This window comes from Martes martes (assembly GCF_963455335.1).
Source record: "Martes martes genome assembly, chromosome: 1".
NCBI lineage: Eukaryota > Metazoa > Chordata > Mammalia > Carnivora > Mustelidae > Martes > Martes martes.
Genome location: NC_137888.1, coordinates 154,527,223 through 154,552,124, shown reverse-complemented (window position 1 = coordinate 154,552,124; position 24,902 = coordinate 154,527,223). Strand labels below are relative to the sequence as shown.

Sequence of the window (24,902 nt, the reverse complement as noted above, 5' to 3'; positions counted from 1 at the left end):
AGCTTCTCCCAGAGGAAAGCCTAGTAACTAGCTAGTAACTAGCGGCGTATTTTTGTCTTCTAGGAGCCAACATGCCCTACAAAGCGCAGCCCACCAGCTACGACTATGACGCCCCACTGAGCGAGGCAGGGGACCTCACTGAGAAGTATTTTGCTCTGCGAGACGTCATTCGGAAGGTGGGTGCTTGGTGCGGGCTTGCTGTGGGCTGGTCTGGGACCGAGCCTGCTTTGGACCAGGCTGGTGACTACCTGGTGTTTAAAAGGGCCTATGAAGGGAGGCCTCAGATGGATTTGGCCTTGAGTCTTGGCCTCTACCTGATTCAGAGTGAGTCTGTGGGTGAGTTCCTCCACTAGTCTGTTCATCGTAAAACCGGAACAGTAGTGCCTTGGTTAGTTATCGGGATTAAAAGAACGGCCGTCGGGCATCCAGGATGGGCCCGGCATGTCTGTTGTGCACCAGGCAGTAGCCATTGCAGTTACCTGTACTGAAGGTGGGAAGGTGCGTGTCCACGCACAGAGCTGAGGCATGCAGGAGAGCAAATCCGGGCTTTTGTGAGGTGCCGTGCAAAGGGGAGCTGTCAGCAATACTCACTTTTTTCATTTGGGGCAAGTCATTTGCTGTTTCCTTTCGGCCTGCAAGCTTAACTGCTCAGTCCCACTAACGTTTTGACCTTTTGAGGCATCCAGAGCACCCAGGTGGGGTTTCCTGTCTCTGCTGTGGGTGAAAAAAAAAAAAAAAAAGAAAAAAAAAACCCACAATTTTTCTGCTCAGTCACCTGAGTTTTGAAGTTAAAAAACAAAGGTTTTCTGCCTATAAATGGTATGGACTTTTGTTTTAAGTATGCCTTAGTCTCAATTTAAGACTAAGTGTTAAAAATTATATTAAGGAGGGCATGGATTGCAGGGAGCACTGGGTGTTATACGCAAACAGTGAATCATGGAACACTACATCAAAAACTGATGATATACTGTATGGGGACTAACATCATAATCATAAAAAAATTACATGATGAAATATTTTAAGCATATTGAAAAACATGATCAATACATAACTACTCATAGAATTTGTCCATTTCATCTGGATTTTCAGATTTGTGGTTGAAATGTTGTGCACGCTAATTTTTACCATGGCTTTCGGCTCTGCACAATTTAGAGCGATGACTCCCAAATTCTCTCTTGTATGTTTGTTCTGTTTCAAGGCTCTCTGTTCCTATCTTTGGTGTTTCCTTCCTTTATCTGAAACTTTGTAACCCAGCCTTTCTTCTTCCCTCCTGTAAATATTTAACGTTATGTGTTTCTTTCAAGTACCTCTGTAGCTCCAATTCCTGTGTTGATATGTAGTATATTTATTACAGTTTGCTTCTAAAAATGCCTATTTGGATTTCTCTTTGGACCTGGAAATATTCAGAAGTAGTTCAAAAGTAGCAATTATTAAATATAAGTATTTTTTCTGGTTCACTGGTTTCTAACATATGTGCATTCTGGATAGAGAATGTGGTCTGTATGATACCAATCCCTTGAAAGGTGTTGAACCCAGTCCTAGAGCCTGGCGAGTGTCAAACTGAATCAGTGTTCCATGCGTTCTTGCAAAGACTGTATGTTCTATAATTGTTTGATAGAATCTATATATGTGTTCCTTAGATTGAGTTTATTCATAGTGCTGTTGATATCTTTAATGTCTTTCCTGGCTTTTTGTCCATTTAGTCTATGATTTATTGAAAGAATTGTGTTACATATTTCTCCTTATACTTGTGTCAGTTTTGGTTTATTTGGGTTTTTTTTAAAGATTTTATTTATTTATTTGAGAGAGCACAAGCAGGTCGGGGGGCAGAGGGAGAGGGAGAAGCAGACTCCCCGCTGAGCAGGAAGTCCAACATGGGGCTCGATCCCAGGGCCCTGAGATCATGACCTGAACCAAAGGCAAACACTTAGCTGACTGAGCCACCCAGGAGCCCCTAGTTGTGTCAGTTTTGAAGCCATGTTATTAGGTATGCAAACTGAGAATTAAATTTTCAGTATCATTTATATAGTATCATTACGTGGTAACCCTGTATCTCTGATAACGCCTTTTGTATTCAAGTCTTTTTTGTCTGATACTAATAAAGTTTACCTGCATTCTTTTGGTTAATATTTACCTGGTGTATCTTTCACAAGACTTTAATTTCAATCTTTTTTTTTTTTTTAAGATTTTATTTATTTATTTGTCTGGGTAAGGGGAGCAGCAGGCAGAGGGAAAAGCAGGCTCCCTACTGAGCAGGGAGCCCGATATGGGACTTGATCCCAGGACCCCAGGATCATGACTTGGGCTAGAGGCCGATGTTTAACCAACTGAGACACCCAAGCGTCCCGAATTTCAGTCTTTCAGTATCTTTTTTTTTTTTTTAACATGTCCCTCATTAACAAGATATAACTAGATTTTTGATAAATTTAGTTTGAGCATTTTTGTTTTCTAACTGGTGCATCTATTCATTCTCATTCATTATGATTCTTGATACACATTGATTATTTTCAACTGTCTTATTTTATAATAATCTATTTTTCTACCTTTTCCATTTTGTCTTCTCTTAATTACTTTCTGAGTCTTTTTTTTTTTTTTTTCTTATTTTATCCCTCCCCCATGCCCAGCATCCTCCTCCCAGTTTGGAAGTTATTCACTATATTTCTGTTCTTTTAGTGGTTACCTACTAAAGTGTAAATATGTACCCCCACCCCCAAAGCACAACTCATAAGTATCCCACTCAGTGAATTTATACAAGGTGGACACACCCCTGTAACCAACACATAGCGCCCCAGAGGCCATGTTCATGCTTCTCTCTAGTCATGAACCTTCCATCCCCAGAGCCAACCACTACCCTGATCTCTGTCACCATAGGTTAGTTTTGCCTGTTTTTTTGACTTTGTGTAAATGGGTTCATACAGTATGCCCGCCTTTATGTCTGACTCTCAAAACACTTTAACATTCAGTTTTAGCTTATAATAATTTAAAAACTAATCAGTACAACCATCCAACCAAAACTTTATCTCATATTAACCCCAGTTATATCCCTCTTGACTTATATGTTACTGATGTCATGCAGTTTAATTCTCTTGGGTTTAGAGTTAATGTATTTCAATTCTTTCTTGAAAAAACCCTGGAAGGCATTATTATAATTATTTCAGACACTAATTGACCTGACCCACATTATTTATTTATTCACAAGTAATTCCACAAATATTTAGCAAGTTCCCTCTATATCCCAGGCATGGTTTTAGCCACTCATTATATATGACACCTCCTTGCGGGTGAAGCAGGAGTGAAGACTTTAAGGTGGTAGGACAGCCATGTAGGACATCCAGGGTGAGAGTTCAAACAGAATGTCACCAGTAAGAGCGTGGGCATGCACCTGGCATTTTAAAGAACCAGCAAGGAGGCCAGTGTGGCTGGAGCCTAGTGAGCCAAGGGGAGAGTGGAAGGAGATGAGGTCAGAGACATAGCAGGCTGATCCCCTAGGGCCTTGTTGGCTCTTGGAGGATTTTGGCTTTGACTCTGAGTGAAATGGAGAGACACTGTAGAGCTGAACAGAGTCGTTAAAGGATTGCTCAGGCTGCTATATGGAGACTAGACTCTGGGAGGCAAGACAAGGATAGAACAGGAAAATCAGAGGTTTTTGCAGCCATTTAGGTGAGACGGGATTGGACCAGTTCAAAGATAGCCGTAGAAAACTTTCTCGAAATGGCATGGGGCAATGTTGCTTGCCTCTGACATTCTGATTGATACTACTAAATGGCCCTTCAATGAAATTGTACTTCCCCACACTTTTACCAATACTGTGAATTATCAGGCTTTCTGACCTTGCCATTTGATAGGTATAAAGGATCATTTTAAAAGAAAACACTGAATTTCTTTAGTGATGAGTACTAGAGTTGTACACCCTTTCATGCATAAATTGTCCATCCACGTTTCTTTTTCTGTGAACTACTTATTTCGGTTCTTTCACAATTTCTCTGTTTGCCTGTTTGTCTTCTCTGTAATTTGCAAGAGTTCTATTATTGTGGCATTTTTAACAGTTTGGGGGTTTCTTCATCTTTTTCTTTTCCTGTAAAAAACAATCCTGAATTTTTACCTAGTGAAATCTACCCCCTTCTCTCTTTCATGGCTGTTTCCCTAGTCTAGTAGTGTAAGTAAATTCCTGTGGAGCGCTTAAAATTTTTGTGATTTCATATTTTACGTGGAAATATTGATGTATATGGAATTGCTGTTTTTGCTGTTGGGAGTGAGGTAGGGATTTAACTTTATTCTTCTCTTAGATTATCAGATACCATTAACTGTCTCCAGGTCCATTTTGCTCCCTGATCTCTTTCCACTGTAAACCATCACCGCTATATTCTCTCCATAATAGGTGACATTATCACCAAGAACATTAATGCTATTGCATACACTCTGTTGAGGAACGTGGAGAAAGTGATGTATTCAGATACGCATTTCAGAAAGGGTGTTGGATAAGGCAACATTTATTGTTTTTAGTAATCTCTACACCCAACATGGGGCTCAAACTCACAACCCCAAGATCAAGAGTCTTATGCTCCCTTAATCGAGCCAGCCAGGCACCCCAAATGTATATTTAAATGAGTAAGAAAAATAATTACAAATTTAAAAACTTTAAAGTTTAAAATAATCACAAACATCACACAACTTAAAAAAACCACATTTTAGATTTATTAACTATTTAAAATATAACTGCTATCCTTCTTTCCTTAAATTCTTTTGGCTGCATACTATTTTTTGTCTCTGTTAGGTTTGTAATCTTTTCCTCTAGAGAAAATGGAAATCTTTCTCTTCACCATGGCTGATTGAACTTTGTCTTTTAATATGTATTGAAAGTTTAGAAAACAAAATTGGGGAAATCTCCAGTTCCTTCCTGAGCTGCAGTATTTGGAGGAAATTGCTGCAGACAGGCTCTGGCTCTATACATTTGAAACCCTGTGTTTCCTCCAGAACCCCCATACTTCTGAGGCTGGGTGCCTCAGGGCACCATCAAGTGATATGCAGGTGAGTCAGCATATTGGGTGTTAGGAATAATCTGTTACTGGTAATTTACCTATCCACAGAAGTGACAGTGAACTATGTAGATATATTTTACACCCAAGTTAAATAAATCTGCACCTCAGCTCTCCTTTGGTTGAATTCCAGAAATGCTTTAGCAGGGTCTCCTGACGTAAAAGGATTATGCGACACAGAGACGCTGGAGCAAAAGGAGACAAGGGTCTTAGCCTGTTGTAGTTAAATTATATTACTTCTGCAAATTTTATAAACACCGATGACCATGTGAACACACTTCCAGGATCCTCCCTGTGGACATTTCTGGAGGCAGAAGATGAGCTAGAAGGCTGTTGCCATAACCTAGGAATGACATGGTGGCAGGGGCAGCAGGGATTGGAGAGGAAGTCTCTAGATTTGAACAATGTTAAGGAGGTAAAATTAATAAGATTCAGCAACTGAACACCTGCAGGTGTGAGAAAGTATGAGAAGTCATTGATTTGTCCAGGTTACAGCTTTGGTTGGATAACTGGATGGGTATTACGGGCAGCAACCACTATAGAGGATTGCAGACAAGGCACAGGCTGGGAGGGGGAGAGGGAAGCAACTTCCATTCTGGACTTATGCAGCTCCAGATGTTTCTGGGGACATCCAGGTGGAGGTGTCTATCCAGCAAGTCCCTCTCTTAAGAGGAGAAACTCCAGAAGAAGTCATTAGGACAGGGTCCTCAGTGGAAGTAGAGGCTGATGTCCAGGAGAGGTGGGGATTGCCCATGGAGAGCTCAGTAAGAAGGGCAGGGCCAAGCAAAGGCAAACCCAGGGGATCCCAAGCATTTAACCAGTGGGCATAGTAAGATGAACCCATGAAGGAGAGAGTCTTCAGCAAGCTTTCCCTCTTCTTTTAGGTTTGGAAGAGAGAAATTTACTACTTTAAAAGTGGGCTCTTTCTTGGGACGCCTGGGTGGCTCAGTTGGTTGAGCGGCTGCCTTCGGCTCGGGTCATGATCCCAGCGTCCTGGGATCGAGTCCCACATCGGGCTCCTTGCTTGGTGGGGAGCCTGCTTCTCCCTCTGCCTCTGCCTACCACTCTGTCTGCCTGTGCTCGCTCGCTCTCTCTCTCTAACAAATAAATAAATTTTTAAAAAAAAGTGGGCTCTTTCTTAGGAGACTTTGTAGATGTTCAGTTGGGTGGTTTGTTAAATGATAGTCAAAATATTTGCTTGCATTAAGGAAAAGAATAAGATCATAAATAGCCCCATATATAGCTCTTCCTGTCTCTTCCTTCAGCAGAGACTTAAAAAGTAGAATGGGTCTCTTTTTTATATCTATTTCAAGAGCAAGTTGGGTGTCAGTAGACAATATCTTCCACTAACATGGACGCCCAGGGATAATTTCTCATCAGGCTGCGCAGACCTGTGCTCAGTGATAAAGGCTCCAGGTGGCCCTTTGCGTATGATTCTTTAAGGTATGACAAAGCTCACGACATTTGCATTTTCTAAGGTATTCTCTTTGGTGTGGGTAAAACTCAACCAGACATGGTTAACACTTTGACCTCGAGGATGAACCATAAAATGTAGGGCAGCAACCTCCTCCTCCCTACCAATCCCTGAGAGGGGCCTCACTCAGTGGTGAGTTTATTTTTGTATGCTTTTGAATGAATTTAAGACCCATTTTTGAGGAGTTTTGTTACACTTCTTCGTAAGGATTCTATTAAAGTTAAAAGTCCAGATGGCTTTTTGGACATGGTCATTTTACAGAAATTAATCAAGTTGTATGTTGAGGATCTTGATAATTGGAGCAAATCTTAGGATTCCTTGAGGTGGGCATTGGGGCTGGGTGGGGACTCAGAATGCTAAAATGACCACAGTGACTTTTAGTACTTCAAAGCTAAATGAAGCTTCATCAAAGCCTGGGTGACCCGCTCAGATAAGCGTTTACCTCTTGATCTCAGCTCAGGTCATAATCTCAGGGCTGTAAGATTGAGCCCCACATCAAGCTCCGTGCTTAGTGTGGAGTCTGCTTGAGATTCTCTCCCTCTCCCTCTACCCCTCCCCACCACTCACACAATCAATCAATCAATCAATCTTCCAAAAAAAGAAAACTTAATGAAGTTTGAAACTTGACCAAGGACCAGTCTACACTGGCTGATTGATTGTCCTTCTTGTTTCATGGATGGAATGACATTAGCTCAGTGAGTAGACACAAGCTGTCTCTTACTGATCCATGGTGCTGGTGGAAACATGGTGTTTTATGACTGACAATTAAGGATGACAAAATGAACATTACATAACAAATGGTAGATTTTTAAAGCATTGCCTACACTCTTGTGGCTCTAGTCTTTTCCTTTCCTACAAACTTGGGTTTTCTAGTCTGTCTTCCGGTCATTTCTCTAAAATGCTGATCTGATCAGGATGCCTTCCATGACTTGGCCCCCTATTACCCTCAAGCTTCATTTTTCAGTTCTCCCCTTCTTCTACCTACTTTAGGATGGAGGCATAATTCTCCATTGTATATATGGACCATATCCATTCATCTTTTGAAGGGCATCTTGGTTCTTTCCAGAGTTTGGCAACTGTGGCCATTGCTGCTATGAATATTGGGGTAGCGATGGCCTGTCTTTTCACTACATCTGTATCTTTGAGGTAAATACCCAGTAGTGCAATTGCAGGGTCATAGGGAAGCTCTATTTTTCATTTCTTAAGGAATCTCCACACTGTTTTCCAAAGTGGTTGCACCAACTTGCATTCCCACCAACAGTGAAAAAGGGTTCCCCTTTCTCCACATCCTCTCCAGCACATGTTGTTTACTGTCTTGTTAATTTTGGCCATTCTAACTGGTATAAGGTGACATCTCAGTGTGGTTTTTATTTGAATCTCCCTGATGGCTAATGATGATGAACACTATATATTTTTTAGAGATTTTATTTATTTATTTGAGAGAGAGTAAGAGAGCATGCGTAAGCCAGGGGAAAGGACAGAGGAAGAGGGATAAGCAGACTCCCCACTGAGCAGGGAGCCCAACGAAGGGCTTGATCCCAGGACTCTGCGATCATGACCTGAACCAAAGGCAGATGCTTAACTAACTGAACCAGCCAGGTGCCCCTCGGTATACACTAAATTAAGATTCATATAAAATGCTTGTATCATTTGACCTAGTAACTCCTCACTTGGGCCTCTATTTAAAAGATTTGGGGGGGGGGGTTCCAGGGTGGCTCAGTCGGTTGAACGTCTGCCTTTGGCTAGGGTCATGATCCACTGGTCCTGGGATTGAGCCCCACATCAGGCTACCTGCTCAGTGGAGAGCCTGATTCTCCCTCTCCCTCTGCTGCTTCCCCTGTTTGTGTTCTCTTTCTCTCTCTGTAAAATCATTAAATAAAATCTTTTTTTAAAAAAAGCATTTTTGGGGGGCACCTGGGTGGCTCAGTGGGTTAAAGCCTCTGCCTTCAGCTCAGGTCATGATCCCAGGGTCCTGGGATCGAGCCCCGCATCAGGCTCTCTGCTCAGCAGGGACCCTGCTTCCCCCTCTTTCTCTGCCTGCCTCTCTGCCTACTTGTGATCTCTCTCTCTGTCAAATAAATAAAATCTTTAAAAATATATATATTTTTTGATTGTTGACATTTCTTTTTTTTTTTTTTAAGATTGATTTATTGATTTGAGTGAGAGAGCATAAGCAAGGGGAACAGCAAAGGGACAGAGAGAAGCAGACTCCCCACTGAGTAGAGACTTAATCCCAAGACCTGTGGATCACTGGAAGAGAGCTCACATTTTGTCTGTCTGGGATCAACAGTAATAACTCCGTGGCCTTGCATTCATTTTAATACAAATCATGAAGATCATTGTAATGTACGCTTTGAAAAATTTCACAGAAGTATTGATTCATAGAGTATTAGAAATATAAAGGACTTCTAGTTCAAGATGGCTGACTGACCACATACTAATCTCTTCTACCTTTCAAATGTTATTAAATGATTAAAAAAAAATTTTTTTTTTAAATGAAACCAACAAGGGTGCCTGGGTGGCTTAAGCATCTGCCTTCAGCTCAGGTCATGATCTCAGGGTCCTGGGATTGAGCTTCTGCTCAGTGAGGAGTCTGCTTCTCCCACCACCCTTCCCCCCTGCTCATGCTCTCTCTCTCTCACTCTCTATATCTCAAATAAATAAGTAAAATCTTTAAAGTGAAGCCAACGAGAGGGAAGCTATCTATGCATGAGAGATTTTAGAAACTTTCTGGGAAACAAAAATAGGTGGAGGGGGCTGAGGAAGTAGCATGAGGAACTCTAGGTTCCCAGTGAGTGTGAGAGAGGGTTATAGAAACAGGTAATATTAGGAGTAGATTGTCCTTAAAGAACCCTGGAGAGGGCGCCTGGGTGGCTCAGTTGGTTAAGCAACTGCCTTCGGCTCCGGTCGCGATCCCGGAGTCCCAGAATTGAGTTCCGCATCGGGCTCCCAGCCCCACAGGGAGTCTGCTTCTCCCTCTGACCTACTCCCCTTTCTTGCTCTCTCTCAAATAAATAAATAAAATCTTTAAAAAGAGAAAAAAAAAAGAACCCTGGAGAGCCAGGATCCTAGAAGTGCAGGTGTGTCAAGAGACAGAATGAAACAGCTAAAACTAAGAAGGCTAATTTCCCATCAGGTCCTCCACTCTTCCACCCCTCTTTCAAACAGAATATCAGGGAAGTATCTTTTTAACAGTCAAAAAATCAGAATTTTTTAAAAAAGAGCAGCCTGAGAGCAAAGACCCTACATATTATGTCTGACTCCCTCCCAAATCATCCTAAAACAGAGTTCCCCACTGGACAAGCCTTGCTTCTGCACATAGGGCAGGACTGGCATAGAGAGGATGGTTATGCAAGTGCTGGTGCATTCATTTGCGTTACCATTAAATGTGGTGGGATGGCCAAGGGTGGCCAAATGTTTGAGGACATCCATAAAACCTGTAAAGGGAAAGAGAAAGACCAAAATGAAATAAGCAGAAAAATAGTATAAAGGCAACAGAAGGCTCAGGGACAGGAATGAAAGATCTTAAGCAAAACAAAACAGACCCTCTCAAATTTATATCTTTCAGAGACATATGAAAAGATGTTGTTTCCACAATATAAGAATGTGATGCTTTGTAAAAGCATATTTTTGTTCCCCCAAATAAAAAATAATCTCCTAGAAATTAGAACCGGAAGACAGAGATGGAAATAGTGAAAAGATGAGAGATCTAGAGGGACAATCTAGAATGTCTAATTTACCTTTAAGGGAAAAAGATGGAGAAAAAGAAAATATCAAAGAATTTTTTTCCAAAACAGAAAAGGATATTTGAGTTGCCCAGAATAATAAATTTAAAATACATATCCAAACACATCCTTGGAAAAATTTAAAACAGAGTAAAGCACTTACAAGCTTCTAGGGAGGAAAAAGCCAATCACCTTTGAAAGAACAACAAGCGTGGTATGAGTCGTACTGGATGATACAGGGAAGACACGTCTTCCTGTCTGAGGGAAGATGATTTTCAACATAGAATTCTATAGTCATCCAAATTATCAGCTAAATGTGCCATTTTCAGACATTCAAAGTTTTAAAAAAATTTCCTTTCACATACCGGTACTTGGGAAGTACTTGAGATTGCTCCAGTGAAATAAGGTAGTTATAAGATCCTAGAAACAGAAGCTAAAACCAGGAGAACAATGAAGAGAAGTCCCAGAATATCAAGCCTAAAGGAGAGTCAGTCGCTCGGTGTAAGAAGACGTGAGAGTTCCAATAGGGAGTTTCCTGGGGGGAAGAAGTGTTTGGAAAAACTTGATACCATCTTTGGAAATTTGGAACAACCTATAGAGGTGTTAACCTAAAGGCAGACAGGAAAAAAGAAATGCAATTAGAAACCCCAGGGGAGGTTGGGACACCTGGGTGGCTCAGTTGGTTGAGCGGCTGCCTTCGGCTCAGGTCATGATCCCATCATCCTGGGATCGAGTCCCACATCAGGTCCCTTGCTCGGCAGGGAGCCTGCTTCTCCCTCTGCCTCCGTCTGCCAGTGCTCGCTCGCTCTCTCTCTCTCTCTCTGACAAATAAATAAATAAAATCTTTAAAAAAAAAAAAAAAAAGAAACCCCAGGGGAGGAAAAAACACAAAAAGCTGAGCAAGATAGAACATGCCATCATGGTCTACAATACTTAATTTTGCAGAGAGTCATGTTTCTGTAATTATAATCATGTGAGCATGAGCACTATTGATTGATTTTGAAGTTAGACTCAAAATACAGGTGAAGGGAAGATGTATGGGTACAGGATAGACTGTTTTAACCTTGACAGTATAAAGGTATAGCTGATGGTTTGGGGTGGGAGTAGTGAAGAGAGCTCAGGGAAGGATGCAAATAGCCTTATCTTAAAAGGTATGGATACAAAAATAATCTTAACTGATGGAACTAAGAAATAAAGGTATATTATTTCAAGCTACAAAGATAACCAGTAGAGAAACTGAAAATGGTGATATAACCAAATTGTCAAGAAAGAGAGAGATCCAGAATAGTACAATGGAGCTAAGTTCTCATGTATTAAATCAATGATAATGTTTTAATAGATCTAAGAAGAAATCTCAGATAAGTATATTATTTAGAGACCAGAATAGTGAAAAATGGAACAACTAAATGAATTTAAAATGGTGTCCTCTGAAGAATAGAGCTGAGAATAGTGAGTCAAGGAGACTATTGCTTTTCATTATAATAGTCTCTTATCTTCCTTCTTAAATTACTTTTAAAAAGGGAAACTGAAAGGAAGAAAGGGAGGAAGAGAAGAAGAGAGGAGGAAAGAAATGTAAGGAGCCTGAAAGATCATAATGCAACCTACTTGGAGATGGACACAGACTTTTTTTTTCTTTTTTTTTTTAAGATTTTATTTATTTGTCAGAGAGAGAGAGAACACAAGCAGAGGGAGTAGCAGGCAGAGGGAGAAGCAGGCAGAAGGAGAAGCAGGCTCCCTGCTGAGCAAGGAGCCCGATTCGGGACTCGACCCCAGGACCCTGGGATCATGACCTGAGTCGAAGGCAGACGCTTAACCGACTGAGCCACCCAGGCGTCCCTGGACACAAACTTTTTTTTTTTTTTTTTTTTTTTTTTAGAATGGGAGAAATGGACTTCTTTTTTTTTTTAAGGAAATATTCTTTTTTTTTAAGATTTTATTTATTTATTTGACAGACAGAGATCGCAAGTAGGCAGAGAGGCAGGCAGAGAAGGGGTGGGGAGGAAGCAGGTTCCCTGATGAGCAGAGAGCCAGATGCGGGGCTCGATCCCAGAACCCTGGGATCATGACCTGAGCTGAAGGCAGAGGCTTAACCCACTGAGCCACCCAGGTGCCCCCCTGGACACAAACTTTTAAGACCTGGTACTTAGATCTTCTGACTCTAATGTAAATGTGTGTGTGTGTATTTAATATTTAATTTTTATTTGTATTTTAGTTTTTACTTTTTATTTAAGAATGATTTCAAAGTTAAAACCAAAGAGTTTTAAGAATAAAAGTAGTACAGGGGCACCTGGGTGGCTCAGTGGGTTAAAGCCTCTGCCTTTGGTTCAGGTCATGATCCCAGGGTCCCGGGATCAGGCCCTGCATCAGGCTCTCTGCTCAGCAGGGAGCCTGCTTCCCTTCCTCTCTCTCTGCCTGCTTCTCTGCCTACTTGTGATCTCTGTCAAATAAATAAATAAAATCTTAAAAAAAAAAAAAAAAGAATGAAAGTAGTACAAAGAGCACTCGAGTATCCCACACCCAGATTTACCCATGTCCACATTACACTCTGTTGCTTCATCATTTGCTCCTCACCACCTCCTTGGGTTTTCTAAACCACGGGAGGGTTGCATATGTCATGATCCTTTACCCCTAATACTTCAGTGTGTGTTTCATAATAGGTAGGAATATGCTCTTACATAAACCACAGGAGATTTAACACTGATACAAAACTTTAATCTACCAGTAAGATTTAACCTACAAACAACACTTCTCCCTACTAGGGCTACCTTCTTTCAGCTTCTGTCTTGCTGTGGGCCTGCTTCTTTTTCTCCCCCCACCCCACCTCATTTTCTCCCCTTGTTTTTGCTGTTTCGAAGTCTTTTGTTCTGTAATTATTTGAATGATTCCTGGAGCTTAAAATGCAGGCAAAATACACAGGCACACACTTAGAAGTACAACCTTTACCCGACCCTGTCGTGGAGAAAGTCTTTTGTTCCTTTGCCATTTTCAAGAATCGCTGGCACTATTGTTTGAGTCTTTGAGCCTCCTCTTGAAAAATGAATTGTATCGCTGTGTTTCTGAGGGTTTAACAGCTTTTTATCTTCTCTTTTTCCACCCCGGTTTATAGTTTGAAAAAGTACCAGAAGGTTTTATCCCTCCATCTACACCCAAGTTTGCATATGGAAAAGTTGCTCTGAGGAAGGTAAGAGGCACATAAACAGAGCTGTCAGAGAGTGGGGAAGTGGAACTCAGCAGTTGTGAGTGAAAGTGTTACTCTGGGGCATTGGTTCTATTTTTCTGTGAGTTTGTTTTCTGTGAGACTACTGGGGTAGGTGATGTTTCTGGGGAAATGGGGCCGTGAGAGGTGAGAGGGTATGTGCACAGGTTGACAAGGTGAGCACACAGGGCATGAGCAGGAGGAGGTGGGCATTCTTAGATCATGAGGTCATTTTGGTCCAATGATTAGTCATCCCAAGGAGCTTCAGGAGCCTTTGTGGGAACAACATGGCACCTTGTTATGGCTGGTGAGGCTCCTTTTCATAATTTACTTTTTTTCAGGGGTTCTCAAAAGTCACAGGCATTTTCATAGATCTTTGCACAATTCAGTATACTCCCTTCATCTCAAAATCATGTCCTAATTTTTGTGCCTTGTGGTTTATATGGTAAATGGGACATCAAGGGGAAAAGCTAAAAATTAATCATAAATAAGAGACATTTTATTCTAGGAAAGAAAAAGAGGAGAGATTTCGTTTCCTTCTCAGGAGTGACGTAAACCAAAATCAATTTGTTTTGACCATCTTTGTTTTCAGGATTTCCCCTTTTATAATCCCTAACTCCTACATCTGTTAACTCAAAAGAAAAAAAAAGAGCAGTTATATATTTCTTAAGAACCTTGATTCTAAAATAGTGTAAGTTTTTATCTTTAACCAAAATGCCAAACATGATGGTATAATTTTTCCGTTCCTAAAGCCCTTTGATATTATGGTTGGTTGAGCTCTCGTAACATTTTCCACCTAGTGTCAGATACGTGTGTTACATTCTACAAAGACTGTGGTCTGTCTGCCTGATACGAATCTTTATTTAGTTTAATCAGACTTTAATCACACTTGTAAAGGGAGCACCTTCTACTTTCTCAGTGCTGCTGCTACTTAAGGAAAAAGTTGATTTGTTTTGGAACTGTGAGAAATTTATTTTTATGCAACAGAAAATAACTGCAAATATTTAATACAGCAACATTGCGAAACAAAGGAAAACCAACCTTTTTTTTTTTAAGATTTTATTTATTTCTTTGACAGAGAGATCTCAAGTAGGCAGAGAGGCAGGCAGAGAGAGAGGGGGAAGCAGGCTCCCCGCCGAGCAGAGAGCCCAATGCGGGGCCCAATCCCAGGACCCTGGGATCATGACCTAAGCCAAAGGCAGAGGCTTAACCCACTGAGCCACCCAGGCACCCCCTCAAAACCAATCTTAATACCAAAAATGCATTCTGTTTACCATGAAGGAAATTGTGTAAGCAGAAAGTGCTTTTCATTATTAACTAAACATGTATAATTTCAGGTAGCAAGTTAGCATACAACTGAATTAAATTAACGTTGGACACGGTCGTGTAGGATAAAACCTTTTGCTGTGAGTTGAATTTCTTTAGCTGTCCAAATAGGAGCACACCCACGTGAGTAGCTGAATCGATGGAACTGCACTTCTGATTTTGTGTTCCTTGATCCCACACATCAGCAAGGCAAGGTGACCCTGAAAGTGTTTATGAAATTCGCGACCAGTATCACGCTGCAGGAAGTCTGGGGTCTGGAGCCAAACCTAACAGTGAGCCTCTCTGAGAACCTGTTTCCTCATCACTAATGTGGGGACAGCGAGGGCTGCCTCCCTGGGTGGCGTGAGCACTCCGTGAGGTGCGCATGTAGGGTGCTGTCACCTGGAGTTTAGCAGGCACTCAGTGCTCGGTAGCTGTTACCATCCTTGTTACTGCATCAGAATAAGCTTCTTGGGGGGCAAGAATACACAGCCATTTGGACTGAATATAATAAGTATTTACTGAGTGTATACTATGTGCTGGGTATTGGGGGACACCGTGCCATACAGACCCTGCCCTTATGGAGCTGACCGTCTGGCAAGGACGACAAAGGTAAGCGACTAGTCAGTGATGCAGGCGTAGAAAATACGCCCCAGACAAGTTCAGAGGAAGGCACAGCCGTGGTGACTTCCCACAAGGGTGCTGGGGAAGGCTTTACAGAGGAGGCAGCCTCAGAGCCTCGGTCTTCATTTTAAGGGCCTTCTATAAAAGGTTGCATTTGTGAATAGATATGCTTGAAACCTTATGAATACCCTCGGTTGTTTTTCATCCAGAGTCCCCTAACTCATGGATGGACGTGACTGAAGGTGACTGTGCAGCACTGAGCAGAATTTGAACCACTTAGATCTACTTAGGGATTTGGGCAAATCACTTCATCTTTTTGAGAATTTGCCAATGGGATTGCCCTCCACCCTGAGTACCAGGAAGGGGTGACACGGAGTGAGTGCTGCTTTTGTTTCTTTTCAGTTAAAGACAGTGGAGGACGCGCTGACCATTCTGTGTCCGCCCGGGCCCGTAAAAAGCCTTTATCCCTTGACGTTCATCCAGGTGAAACAGGTAGGCCTCTAGAGTTCCCCTCCTTACAGAAGTGTGCTTTCTGCACTGCCTTGCAGGGCCTGTCCTGAGCCCAGGGACCAGCCCAGGCTGGCTGATGTGATAAATCACATCCCAGGTAAATTCACCATTGATTTCCAGGCTCTCTTCAGCGTTAAGTACTGCATGCTGGACTGACCTTTCCTATCAGCCTACCTCCCTGTTGCTTATTATCACTCCAGTAAGCTCATAACTCAGCCTGATTCAACGTGATTCTGTAGTGCAAGCTATAAACTGAGCACATTTCTGATCTAATTATTATTTATTACTAAAGGAAAACCACACTGTAATACACAAGACAGTTTAATTATTTGTCCTTGTTAGCTCAAAGGTGTGGGACTGTGTTCTTTTTTTTTTTTTTTTAAGATTTATTTATTTGACAGAGAGAGACTACAAGCAGGCAGAGAGGCAGGCAGAGAGAGAGGGGGAGGCAGGCTCCCTGCTGAGCAGAGAGCCCAATGCGGGGCTCCATCCCAGGACCTGAGATCATGACCTGAGCCGAAGGCAGAGGCTTAACCCACTGAGATACCCAGGCGCCCCAGGACTGTGCTCTTAATAGATTAGGTTCTTGGAGAATCTCTTTCCTGCTTTTAAAGAGAACAGAGAGCAGAGCACGTGTGTGTGTGCGTGTCTGAGTGTGTGTGCATGCGTGTATGTGGTTAAGCCAGGCGCTGCCTCAGATTTTTTTAATTTTTATTTTCTTTAAGTAGGCTCCATGCCCATCATGGGGCTCAAACTCCTAACCTGAGATCAAGGTCACATGTTCTACTGACTGAGCCAGCCAGGCGCCCCCTCATATGTATTTAAAAATGTTTCCTTGATTTCTTATTTTAGAAATTTTCAAAGCTAAAAACGTTGCAAGAAAAGTATCACACACATACCGCTTTCACTTAGATTCACTAAGCACTAGCAGTTGCCTCGGAGCACACGTATGCAATCACCTGCCTTCTTTGAACCATTTGAGTTTGTGGTCCATATCCTGACGCTTCACCCCTAAATAATAGAGCCTATATCTTTTAAGAAAAAGGACATTCTTGGGGCGCCTGGGTGGCTCAGTGGGTTAAAGCCTCTGCCTTCGGCTCAGGTCGTGATCTCAGGGTCCTGGGATCGAGTCCCACGTCAGGCTCTCTGCTCCACGGGGAGCCTGCTTCCTCCTCTCTCTCTGCCTGCCTCTCTGCCTACTTGTGATCTCTGTCTGTCAAATAAATAAATAAAATCTTTAAAAAAAAAAAAAGAAAAAAGGACATTCTTCTGTATAATCACAATATAATGACCACACCTAAGACATTTGACATTGATATAATCTTATTATTTAATATGCATTCTGTGGTTAAGTATCCAGTAATGTCCTTCATGGCTAACTTTTTTCTAATCCAGTTTGCAATCTATGATCACGCATTGCATTTAGTTATAATGTCCCTCTAGTCTTCCTTCATCCGTAGCTATTCCTAAGTCCTGTCTTTCCTCTCTCTCTTTCTCGCAACGTGGACATTTCATTTCTGAAGAGTTTGGGCCCGTTGTTTTGTAGCCTGCCCCTGGCGGACTAGACTCAGTAACACATTTTTGGCATGAGCATGACAAAGGTGATGTGTCCTCCTCAGAGTGCCATGTCAGGATGCCTGAGAGGTTCCGTTTGTCCCTTTGTTATGATATGAAGTTTGAACACTTAGTTAGGAATTCAACCCCATTTTTTGAAATAATGGAAACTTATCTGGGTCCCCCTTTACTGACTCTCTGTGGAGATCTCCTTCTGGAGGGTGTCTGAACAATAAGGTGATAAAACAATGGCATATCCGATCTTAGTTCGGTGTATTTTGCCCCTGGTAACTCTTTTTACACTTGTGATTTTTATTCCAACAACTCTGTGATCAGTAAAAGGAGTAATGAACCCCCCTCTCATTAACACTGGGTAGAATTCTTGCTCTAGTTCCAGCCGGCACTGGCTGTGTGTCATCTCCGTCTAGAAAATGCAACCCGCCTTCACCTAGCAGGGGAGCACCTCGGACCAGACGTGGTCACTGGAGCATTTGGAACCTGGGAAGTGAGTTCCAGGTTAATGTATAGATGCTGCACTCATTGTTCTTGGCCAGCCCCTTGTGCTTGTGATCTCTGGCCGAGGCAGTGCTCTCTGACTGGGGGAGCTCCCTGGGCCCTGGCTGTTTCAGGTCTGGGGCAAGCCCGCTGAATGTTTATTTCCAGCGAAACCCATGGAGGGCACAGGTGCAGGGAGGAGGGTGTAGCCCTGCTCCCCCCGCCCCCGCCCCCCACTCCGGTGGCCTTAGTCCCCTTTGCAGGGAGGTCCGCGGCTTCCGCCCCCTTGTTGAACCCCGTCATGAAGTGTTCCTCAGCCTCTGAGTCAGGACTTACCACTCTGGTTACTTTGAAAAGGAAAAAAAGCCAAGAGATGGAGATTTGGGGTCTGGGGGGGAGGCGTCCTTGTGCCTGAAGCCTTGGGTGGTGGCCCCAGTGACATTTCTTGAGTTCAGCCCTTTCCTGCAACACAGGAACGTGGGTTAATGTGGGTTTTTTTTTCAGCTCCTCCAAATCACCTTTGCATTTGCCGAGATGCACTCCCTTGCTTTCTGGGCCCTAGACGGGAGGAGCTTTTCCTCTGCCCCATGTTGGACATCCGTTGGATGCTCTTGTGTGGCGGGGTCCGACCTGGCTCACCCTGGCCAGTGTCCACAGCAAGAGGGGCGCCAGCTGAGGCTGAGGTGCTGTTGCGGGCGGGGCTGGTAGTCTGGCACCTTCCTTTCGGACCAGGGACACCAGCCTCTCTACCACTGTTTTCTGACTTAGCGACAGCTACACCCCCACCTCTCACTATCTCTGTCCCCACCACCCCCGGCCCTGCACTTTAAATGGTTTCTGATTGACTCTTGTTTTGTATGTTAGAGCACATGTAACCCAAGAACCTGGAAAATGTTTTACCGAACATTCTTGGCTTTGTTGTTGTTGTTGTTTTAAGATTTTATTTTTAAGCAATCTCTATACCTGACCTCACGACCCCGAGATCAAGAGTCACATGCTCTACCTGCCAAGCCAGCCAGGCACCCCCATTTGTCTTTTTTGTTGTTGTGTTGTGTTGTGTCGTGTTTTTGAGATAACATCAATGACCTTTCAATGTATATGATAGGATCCCCTGCGAGATTCGGGGCACATCACGGAACATGTCCCAGAGTCCAGTCTCCTCGTGTGGGAAAGGGCTCTCCGATAAAATGTGGGTTTCTTGCTGTTACTGCTGTGCTAGTGTGTGATCTAAAGATGCCAGCCAGTTCCCTTCGTCCAGACTGAACTTTGGTGGGAGGCTGGGGAAACCTCTCACTCCGTATGATTTTAGACATGGCTTTCACACAGGTCGAGGTGACCACGTTATCTTTCAAAGACTGATATGTTTTTCTTGCATCTTTCACCAACCAGTATTTTGGGTTTGTGCTGTACCGGACGACACTTCCTCAAGACTGCAGCGACCTCACTCCCCTGTCGTCGCCCCTCAGCGGGGTCCACGACCGGGCCTATGTCGCCGTGGATGGGGTAAGAACTGCCTCTGAGCTGTGTGCCTGTCTGCCCCGACAGGCAACGTGTGGTCTGCATTTGGTAGCACGGCATTCAGGGCCGTTGCCCACCTTTCCAAACTCAGGCGGTGCGTCTCCTCTTGATGTCCCTTGGCTGTGTCCCCTTGCTTGCTGATGTGGTCTCACCCATGCTCCCTCTCTGCCTGGAGTACACCCCCTCACCCATCTGAACCTGGAGGGGAGTGCTCTCCCCAGTCTGCTCTCCCCAGTCCACGCCATCCTCTCTGCCAGCGGCAGAAGGTCTCCTTTGCTCCTTGAGGACAGGGTCCGAGTTGTACATGCCGGAGCAGTGATTCATTTAACCCTGCGCCTTCATCCCGCATGAAAAATCCTATTTTAAAGGACTGTTCCTGGTGATGGTAGCTACAATCCACACAGACCTTTGTCTCACAACACAGCAGAGAAACACTGGAGGGTTTCCATTTCTTCCACTGAAATAATCATGTGAAAGAACATGTGAAGAGATTTTTTCTAACAGTGGAAATTTGCTCAGAGAATTTTAAATTAAAGTGTTTCCATTCTGGGGGCACCTAGGTGGCTCAGTCTGTTAAGCCTCTGCCTTGGGCTCAGATCATGATCTCAGGGTCCTGGGATTGAGCCCCGCATTGAGCTCCCTGCTCAGCGGGGAGTCTGCTTATCTGTCTTCCTCTCCCTGTGCCCCTCTCTCCACTCCTGCTCTCTCTCAAAAAAAATAAATTAAAAAAAAAAATGTTTCCATTCTGTTGTGATCAAGGGCTTTCATTTCAGTGGGAGCAAGTTTCTAGAACATATGTGTATTTTGCCCACGTGTACACTGATGGCAGTCTCTTGAATTCCGTTTTAGGGGTTGTCTTAGCGAATTATAGTCAGTGTAACTTCAATTTTTTAAAAACCTCCCCTTTTAAAAAGTTAGGAGTATGTTGCTGCTTAAGTGTCTGTTGTTTTTCCTCACTCTGTTACATAATTTACGTGGTTAATGCGCCCCATCAGGTATCTTGAGGTGAGACTGCTCCACCTAACTCTGATTTTATCTCATTTATCTGATTTTGCCTCATTTCTCCACGTTGTTTAGAAGCCACTTTTTATGACTGCCTTTTGTGCTGTGAGAACACAAAGCAGCTCCTGTGGCAGGAATCCCCTCCTGGAATTTTTGCCCCCATTCCCTTCCTATTAAAAATAGACGTGCAGCAAAACATCCCAGAGCCAAGGAAGCCAGCCTAGACCTCCCCTTGCTCTGAGCCACATCTGGAGAGTTGCCTGGTTAGGAAGCAGTGTTTGGGGGAACTTGACCTCCCGGCCAGTGACTTGGGCAAAGGGGCCAGCAGAGCATGGCCTCCCGAGTCCAGTGACCCTTCAAGAAAGGAAAGTGAGTGTGACAGCTGAGTGAGCTGTTCTCTGCTGACCTTCTCACTCCAGTTAATTCCCACTGGACTCTAACCCGGCAGGTGCCGCAAGGAGTCCTGGAGCGAAGTGCTGTGACCTCTCTGAACATCACCGGGAAAGCGGGAGCCACTCTGGACCTTCTGGTGGAGAACATGGGGCGTGTGAACTATGGCAGATATATCAATGATTTTAAGGTAGGACCAGCCTCACTGTCAGGAGTCACGTTCAGAAGTTGACAGGACTGTGCCTGTGCTACCCAAGAAGGTTCTGGAAGGCCATTTAAAAACTCTCACATATGCATTCTTTTCCTCTAGCCCCCTTCACATAGAGGTGGTTTTTGAAAGCTTGCACACTCGGCCAAGTTTGGCGAGTGAACCTACTGTGATTTCTTTTGCAGCTTCAGAACTGGGTTAGTTTGAAGACCTGTTTTCCTCTGCAGGTGATGAGAACGTTGTGCTCTGCAGAGAGAACCCTCCCCTTGTGTTCAAGTTCAGTCACCTGGTAGAGAGAAACAGAAGGAGGAAGCTACTCCACCTCGCTGCTCCTTTGCTGAACAAACCCAGCTCGCTTTCGAAAGGCACTCGGGCGCCGACAAAGCCAGCCCAGCGTTTGGTCTGCTCTGTGTTCTGAGTGTGGATGATCTGTGACAAAGCCTTGAATCGTAGAAAGCCTTTTCCCTCAGTGCACGGCCTCTCACCCCTGCTGGTTACCCTGTGTCCAGGTGTCTAGCCCTAGCCCTAGCCCAGATGTTGTTCCTTGGGCAACATTTTTAAGAGCATCGTTCAGCCGACATTTGTTAAGCTCGTACTTCGTAAGAGGCTCCACAAGGTGCTTGGGTGGCTTCGGAGATGTCGAGATGCAGGCTTCCCCGCAGGTGGCTCACCGTCTGCTAGAGGAGAGAAGGCCCGCATCCAAGGACTGATGGTACCACCCCCTCTAGGACAGAACCGGTGTATGGGGCTGTTTCCTGACCCTCTCGTTGGCAGCACAGTAGCAAGGCAGTTACTCTCTTAGAGAACGGCCACGCAGGGCAACCTTTACCTCCAAGAGAAATGTCCCTGTTAAAGTCCTTGTGCTCAGGCTGCAGTTAGTGGCCTTCCTGCTTGGCTGTCACAGGCCATGTTGACACATGCTGTGACAGGCTTTCTTGTGTAGTCGCTGGGTCCCCAGTGCCCAGCAAAGAGCCTGGCACACGTCTGCCTGGTTCATGTTTATTGAGTTACTAAGTGGGCAATTGAGGCTCGGTACTGAGAGTTGTCCTGGGACAGATTTGGGATCCTACAGGGAATGGAGAAGTTTGCCACATGAGAGGCGGGGAAGAGGAAGCTAGCTGAGCCATGAGCTTAGGGTTCGATGAGGTGGCCGGTTCCATGGACACCTGACCTGCTGACCCCGCTGGACGAATGGCACAACTGTTTACCATCATCATCACTCCCTTTCTACTCTTTCACAGACATCAGTGTCCTCGTTTATGTCACCTCCCTGAGTCCCTCAGTGGGCACATGGACTCAGGTGTGATCATCCCATGAGGGCTGCTGAGGGGCTCAATGCCAGGACTCGCTCCTGGTTATATGAAGGGACAGAGTCTGTCCCTCCAACCCCCGTTGCAGTGACTAAATGTTCTTCTGCATTCCTGACTGCGTTCACTCTCCCATGCCTCAGATTTCATCATCCCGTCGATTCAGCGGTGGCTCTGAAGACTGGGGGCGTGGGGTCAGGAGCTCTGGCCTCCAGTCCAACATCACTTTGATGTACTCACGGTTTGAGTCTCACTTACTGTCGGTGTTTCATATCCCAGTGTGCTCTCCCCAAGGATTCAGGGCAGGGACACAGAGACACTTGAAGCCTTTTGCTTCCCACCCCAGCTCCTTGCTCTGTCTCTCCTTTACAGGGTCTTGTTTCTAACCTGACCCTCGGTTCCAAAATCCTCACGGACTGGATGATCTTCCCACTGGACACCGAGAATGCGGTGCGCAGACCCCTGCAAGACTGGAATGGCTATAACAAGCGCCACCATGAGAAAGCCTTGGCCCACACCTCATCTAACTACACTCTGCCGGCCTTTTATATGGGGAACTTCTCCATTCCCAGTGGGATCCCAGACTTGCCCCAGGACACCTTTATCCAGTTTCCTGGATGGACCAAGGTATGTGTCTCCGTGGAAAGCAATAAAGAGTCAAAAAGAGCTGCTAATGAGATGCTGTGTCACAGATTTCTGTGTTTACCCATTCCTCAGTAGGGGGACGTTGGCCAATCTTCAGAGACTCAATGGCCAGCTTGAATGTGCCCCATTCTCACTGACTGACAACTTCCTTGAGCAAATGATGGCTTCCCTGCTTCCTCTAAGAAAAGCTGTAACTCCTTGGGATACTGCTTATGAGGGACACTTTCTCTTTCTCTTGAAGAAAAGTTGGTCCAGGCAAAGGGGTGGATCACTGGGAGAACTTGTTTTTCTTTTGTCCATGTCTGCCTCTGTACCCCTGCAACACCCCACCTTCATGCAGCCCTACCCTTGGGGGCATCCACCTTGGGGGCATCTCCATGACCCTCAGCTCTTCTTTGGCCATTTTACTGCCTGGTCACCCTCCCCCATTTTATTGTCTGAAGATGTTCACATGACTTCCTTCAGTCCTATTTTCATCCTGGGTGACATTACCATGACTTAACTATTCATTCAGCAAGTATTTTCCAGTGGCCACTATGGGTCCAAGCTTTGTGCCAGGTGCTAAGGAGACAATGATGAACAAAACCAACTATGAGATTTGCCCTCATGGAACTTACACACTGGTTGGGGAGACAGACCCAAATCATATGATCACCCAGATTAAATGGGAAGACTACACCTGCAATGATTGCTAAAAAGGAATATGGGAGTTGATAATAATTGGGGCATTTGACCTTGTCGGGGAGGTCGGTGAAGGCTTCCCTGTGGGAGTGAAGCTTGACAGAGATATGAAGGATAAGAAAAAGTTAATGTGGCAAAAGGGAGAGGGAAACACGTTCCAGGCAGAGGAGATAGCATGTGCAAAGGCCATGTGGTTAGAGGGGAAATGAGAAGCATGAAGAACTGGTAAAGGACCCAGATATAGGGTTTGGGTGTGGAGTGTGTTTCAGAGAAGAGGCTAGAAAGTGGGTAGATAGGAGATTGAAATAGGCCAATTAAACCACATTAAAGTTTTGTCTTTGTGTTGAGAGCCTTTGAAGCATGAGGGCGCAACGGTGCCATGACATGATTATGATGGGACAAACCTCTCTGATCCCAGGGTGCAGAGAGGGTTGGGTGAAGGTGCCTGTGGATCTGAAGAAGCTATCTAGGTGGCTGGACCATAGTCTCAGTGAGAGACTAGGATGGTGGAGCCAAGATGGGGATGACATAAACTGTCTAAGAGACGTGTGAAGTTTAATCAATGAGATGTAATGATGGATTGGATATTAGGGTTTAAAGAGAAGGACGTATCCTGGATGACTCTTAGGTCCCAGGATGGTGACTGGGCAGATGGTACCATTTACTGAAAGAAATTTCAGAAGAAAACATGGACTAGGAGAGGGGAGATTGTGAGTTGTATTTGGACAGATTGAGTTTGAGAGGCCTTTGAGAACAGTGGAGAGAAGACACTGGAGGAGGGCTCTGGGGTCTGTGGATGGAGAAGTCGGAGGAGAGCTCTGGGCTGGGAATATATGTATCAGGTCATCTGTGTGTGGATGGTCATTGAAGGCATGGGACAGAGGAGATCCTCTAAGGAGAAAGGATGCAGAAGGAAGAAAAGAGGCACATATGTGATGGGCAGAGAGTGAGGAGGAAAACTGGCATTTGTGCTGCTGAGGGGATGTGTAAGAGGAAGACCAAAGCTCTTCTCCTGGATTTAGTAACAAGGAGCTCACTGGGCCCCTCAGGAAGCAAAGCATCCACGGGCTGCATTACCTGCTGCTGAGGAGTGTAAGGTAAAGAGACAACCTTGTGAACATAAATGTGAGACTTGAATATAAACATTCTTTTTGAGAATTTTGACTCTGAAGGAGAAGAGGAGAAAAATAAGTAAATTGCTAGAAGAGAAGAGGGTAAAAGTTACGCACATT

The 24,902-nt window shown here is 44.3% G+C and overlaps 1 protein-coding gene across 2 annotated transcripts in view; it reads left to right on the top strand.

Moving 5' to 3' along the window:
* GLB1 (galactosidase beta 1) overlaps positions 1-24,902 on the top strand; it is a 79,650-nt gene that overhangs the window by 40,050 nt on the left and 14,698 nt on the right. For both annotated transcript variants that reach the window (XM_080812054.1, XM_080812055.1), the window contains exons 10-15: positions 64-176; positions 13,342-13,416; positions 15,763-15,852; positions 19,309-19,422; positions 20,888-21,019; positions 22,717-22,971. In XM_080812054.1, coding sequence (XP_080668180.1) covers positions 64-176; positions 13,342-13,416; positions 15,763-15,852; positions 19,309-19,422; positions 20,888-21,019; positions 22,717-22,971 — 779 coding nt within the window. The remainder of the gene's footprint in view (positions 1-63; positions 177-13,341; positions 13,417-15,762; positions 15,853-19,308; positions 19,423-20,887; positions 21,020-22,716; positions 22,972-24,902) is intronic.